At 52.8% G+C, this 4,828-nt stretch overlaps 2 protein-coding genes across 3 annotated transcripts in view; one reads left to right on the top strand and one right to left on the bottom strand.

Moving 5' to 3' along the window:
- The window catches only part of LOC103605896 (protein O-mannosyl-transferase 1), an 18,189-nt gene extending 15,141 nt beyond the window's left edge, over positions 1–3,048 (top strand). Inside the window, exons 17-20 of one of the 2 annotated variants that reach the window (XM_008590493.1) lie at positions 634–760; positions 1,356–1,533; positions 2,171–2,363; positions 2,523–3,048. In XM_008590493.1, coding sequence (XP_008588715.1) covers positions 634–760; positions 1,356–1,533; positions 2,171–2,342 — 477 coding nt within the window. In that variant the 3' untranslated portion in view covers positions 2,343–2,363; positions 2,523–3,048. Of the gene's footprint in view, positions 1–633; positions 761–1,355; positions 1,534–2,170 lie in introns of both variants that reach the window. The other variant, XM_008590492.1, reaches the window with a different exon arrangement.
- Positions 3,049–3,050: 2 nt separating this feature from the next.
- The window catches only part of UCK1 (uridine-cytidine kinase 1), a 7,089-nt gene continuing 5,311 nt past the window's right edge, over positions 3,051–4,828 (bottom strand). Inside the window, exon 7 of the mRNA XM_008590491.1 lies at positions 3,051–4,480. Coding sequence (XP_008588713.1) covers positions 4,299–4,480 — 182 coding nt within the window. The 3' untranslated portion in view covers positions 3,051–4,298. The remainder of the gene's footprint in view (positions 4,481–4,828) is intronic.

The following is a 4,828-nucleotide window of genomic DNA, read 5'->3' as shown; positions in this document are numbered from 1 at the left end:
TCAGATCCCACATGCAGACCGGTTCCCGCTCACTGGCTGAGCGAGGCGCGGGAGCAACACCGAGGGTTGCGATCCCGTTGCTGGTCCCGGTCCGGTAGGGGCGCGACACTGAGGGTTGCGCTCCGTTGCCGGACATGAAAAAAGACAAAAAAAAAAAAAAAAAAATCCCCGTTTTGTATTCTGCACAGCACCTGGTGGCTGAGCTTACCAGGGCTTTATGAGCATCATGTCTTCACCCGGGGGAGAGAAAGTGTCAGGAGCGCTGGCGTGTAGTTGGTGCTTGGTACCACTAATGAATGCTAAAAGTGCCCCGTTTTCTCCTCCTCGCTCAGAAGTGGAGTAGAGGATCCGAAGCAGAAGCACATGCAGCAGCTCCAGGGGTCCTCTGTAGCTCATCTCCCAGTTTTCAGTTTCAAATTACAAAATTGAGAAAGTTAGCACTTATCCAGGGTTTCATGGGGAACAGGTATGTCCATAGTAGTAGTCAGGGCTAGAGGACCGACCCTAGAACGTGCCTGTGTGTGTCTCGAAGCCTCTACTGAAGTGTAGTGTACATCTGAATTTCTGCAACATGGTCATTTCTCTCTGTGAGCAGAGGGCAGGTGGCTGACTGTGTCTCCCATGCACCTCCAGGCTCAGATCCACCTGCTTGGAAATATCGTGATCTGGGCCTCAGGCAGCCTCGCCACAGCAGCCTATACTCTGCTCTTCTTCTGGTACCTGTTCAGACGGCGAAGACATGTCTGTGACCTCCCCGAGGGTTAGTGCAGCATGCACGTGCCTCATCTCTATGCTACTTCCTTATTCTGATGAGAGTTTGTTGTGCTTCGGGTGACAACCTTAAGGCACCCTCTTTGTTTCTGTGTTGGAGGAACCTATTTTTGTCTACTAGAGACATAATGTTGTAATTAAGATCTCACGTTGCCTTAGAGGCTGCTGCAGTGAAGTGCTCTCTAACCTTAGTACCTGCTGCCTGCATGCTCCAGAAAAGGCTGGATAGAACCAAGTGGCCAGCAGGCATGCTGAGTCAGGGGTGGTGGTGGTTTGCAACTAACAGCAGCCCACTTAAAACCGTCTTGAAACAGAAAAGGAAAAACCACCCAGTGTAGGGCGGGTTTCCCTAGGGCCTGGGCCAGTCCCTCCACCGACTCCCCCTGCTCCACCAGGCTGGTGGACAGATATGCTCTCCCNGGTTGTTAGGATCTGGGAGGAAGCTACAAAAGTTTTTATGACACAGTCTATCTTTCCTCCCGAGAGTGTGGGAAGGATTGGGAGAAGTAGAAGTCAGGGACGTACACATGTGTAGACCCAGCCTGCATTGGCAGCGCTGGCCTGAGATGAGCCCTCCCCTGCAGATGCCTGGCTGCGCTGGGCACTGGCTGGGGCCCTGTGTGCCGGGGGCTGGGCGGTGAACTTCCTGCCCTTCTTCCTGATGGAGAAGACACTCTTCCTCTACCACTACCTGCCCGCGCTCACCTTCCAGATCCTCCTGCTCCCTGTGGTCTTGCAGCACATCAGTGACCACCTGTGCAGGTATGGGGGCTTTGCAGACAGCAGCCCTTTGCCAGGTACCAGATGGGGTCCAGGGGGTTAACGCAGAATGGGTTCAATTCACAAAGGAGGCACGGACAGGACACTGCAAGAGTGCAGAGGGAGGAGGCATGGCTGGCTGGGAGATGGCAGTAGCCGAGTGGGATGGGAGAGCTGGAGAGGGCGCTGTGGCCTGCAGGACACCGGGAGACTTGGTGTCTCTGGAGCAGCCGCTGGTCACTGGCCGGATTGTTCGTGATGTGGTAATGAGATAACCGAGATAAACTGAGAACGCTTATAACTAGAGTACGCCCCAGAGGCCGGAGCAGAGGGAGTGAACCTCCTGGTGTCCGAGGTGGCCGTGACGTGATGGCGTGGGGGCAGGGCCACTCCTCTGTATCCGTGTCCAATGGGCCAGAGGCGGTGGAGATCCTGGAAGCAGAGTAAGGACGGTATGCTCAGTGCGCCCAGGCAGGAGTGATGTGGGCTGACGGTGAGGTCAAGGTGGCCGGAGAAGCAGAAAGGACAGGGAGGTCTGAGAAACATGCAGGTAACGACAGATGCAAGAGGACAGCCAGGCAGGACAGCTGCAAGGGGGACAAGCCAGTCCTCAGCCTGCTCCGCACCCTGATGCCTGCAGGTCCCAGCTCCAGAGGAGCCTCTTCAGCGCCCTGGTGGTGGCTTGGTTTTCTTCTGCATGTCACGTGTCTAACACGCTGCGCCCACTGACCTATGGGGACAGGTCACTCTCACCAAGTGAACTCAGGGCCCTTCGCTGGAAAGACAGCTGGGACATCTTGATCCGAAAATAATAGCAGAACACAGCAAACGAGGTCAGGACAAGATGGACTGTCTTCTATGAACGTATTTGTCTTTAACAAGCAGAATGGCTCTAAGCTCGGAGGAGCCTGGCCAGGGTTGGCGAGGACTTTACTGGGATTTACTGTGGTTTCATTCTTGAAACAGTCCTCTGATGAACATTTCATTTTCAGTTTATTTTTTCCAGTGAAGAACATCCCTCCTGCAGGTCCTCTCACTCCTGAGACACCCCCTAAACTAAGACACGTTGGGTCTTCCAGTGGCTGGTGTAGGACTCAGGAAGAAGGAAGAAAGTCATGGGCCAGTGACAGAGTAAGTCACCTCCTAACCAGACCAAGCCCAGGTCTTTGCAAACAGCTGTAGGTTCATGGGCCCGATCTTCCCCCATGAACACCCACTCAACCTGAGCAGGGTCCTGCCCCTGCCTTCTTGGGCCTTGCAGGACTCATCTGACAGCTCGGTGTCAAATAAGCTGTTTGAACAGTAAGACATTTATGAGGCTTACCTGGGACCCTCTGGTCACTGTACTGAATGACTGTGACCATGCTTCTTGCTGTTGCTGTATTTGGAAAAAACCCTTCTCTGAGATTTTGCTGAGACATGTGCAAGTGGCATCTCCCTCTTCACCGGTCCAGGTTTGTCATGTTGCCTTGTCCTGAATTTGCCTTTTTTTGTATAATTAAAAAAGGGACAAACTGGCATCCGTATTTGGTGTTATTTATTGATTCGCCCTCCAAAAGGGCATAGACTTGACAAAACTGTTACATAGTTATCAGAAACCAGCCACAGAGCTCAACTAACGTCACCTCTTGTGTAACTACAGTGAGTTAGACTCAACAGGAAGAACTCAGAAGTGCCTGTGCAGTTTAGCTTGTGGCAGTGGCAAAGGATGTTTTCACAGAAGCGGCTGTCACATGGGAGGGAGGACAAGCTTGGACGACACAGACACAGGTGAGCTCTGGAATGGCATAAAGGAGGCAGGCTGGCTTCAGCGCCATGTTCACTTGCACCTCTATAGCCCAGTGTGTGCCCGGCTGGAGGCGACATGCTGTGGACAGAACATGGACATGGCTACAAAGGGGACGGCCTGTCCACAGACAGCACCTTGAGCTCAGGGGGCTCCTACAAGGGTGGGAGAGGCCCTGGCCTGTGCGGGATGTAGCGTGGACACGTTCTAGCCAGAGGAGACCTGACCACCAGCTGCCTTCTGCCCCACCATGCAGGTGCCAGGCAGGCTCAGCCTTCTGTGCTTGACGCTGGTTAAAAAAATGCTGGTTGTTCCCCAGAGTTCCTGCCACTCTCTACCTTTGAGGTCCAGGCAAGGAAGAGAGAAACATCTCTGTAGTTCCTCAGGTCAGTGTTTACCATGCTGGACCACAACCTGTTGGTGGATCATGAAATTAGGTTTATAGGTCACAACCAGCTATGTGTTATGAAAACAATAAAATAGAAAATGTTAGAATGTGTAACATGTACAAAAGGAGAGTATTCTCTCTTAAAACTTTAGTTTCAGTTAAATGTATTAACCAGATCATACTGGAAAACGTCTCTCTCACTTGTGGGTTCACTGTCAAAAAACACTGGGGCAGCCCCAGTATCCAGGCTGTTTCCTCAGTTTTCCCCAAAATATGTGATTTGCATTCCTTCTAACTGCACATTCTGGGGAATTTCTCAATGACCTAAAGAGATTTTTAAACCTTCTGAAACATGAGGCAGGTGAGAACATCAGGCATGCCCTGTCTATATCCTGTCAAACTGAGTTTGAATAACATATCTGGGTTTCCACTCATAAACGAGGCCTTAATCTTAACGCCACCATGGGACACACTGAGAGGAAGTGGCGCTTGTGTGGTTAGGGGCAGGTGTGCATCTCCAGGCCCAGTCCCTGAACACACGTGTCTGTCGGGGGCACCTGCCCGGGGGCTCAGGGAGCAGCACACGACCGCTCCTCAGTGGGGTCTGCTGCTGGACTCCAAGTGCGACCGTTTGCCAGAGGTCAGCACCCCTGGGTGGTCTCCTGGCTCAGAAAAGGTCCTCTTGTAGCTCCGCCCATTGGATCCTCCTCGGTGCCATTTGCAGATGTCACCATTCAGAATGTCCTGGATGTGCTGCACGATCAGATTAATGGCAACTGCAGCAGGAGACACACGAGAGGCGGGTTAGCTATGTCCACTCTCCGTCACATGCAGGACACCAGCATGAGGGCTGCTGCCCCTCACCCAGCTTCAACCTCCCCAGCAGCGGCCCTCAGCCAGCAGTGACAGTGACAACCCCAGCACGACCCACTGGAGCACAGGTCTTTTAAAATACTTCTGCTAGGGCCAGCCCGTGGCTCACTCGGGAGAGTGCGGTACTGATTTAACACCAAGGCCACGGGTTCGGATCCCTATATAGGGATGGCTAGTTGGCTCACTTGGGAGAGCGTGGTGCTGACAACACCAAGTCAAGGGTTAAGATGCCCTTACCAGTCATCTTTTAT

The sequence above is a fragment of the Galeopterus variegatus genome, unplaced genomic scaffold (assembly GCF_000696425.1).
Source record: "Galeopterus variegatus unplaced genomic scaffold, G_variegatus-3.0.2 Scaffold6159, whole genome shotgun sequence".
Lineage (NCBI taxonomy): Eukaryota > Metazoa > Chordata > Mammalia > Dermoptera > Cynocephalidae > Galeopterus > Galeopterus variegatus.
This window is presented reverse-complemented; position numbering and strand designations above follow the sequence as displayed.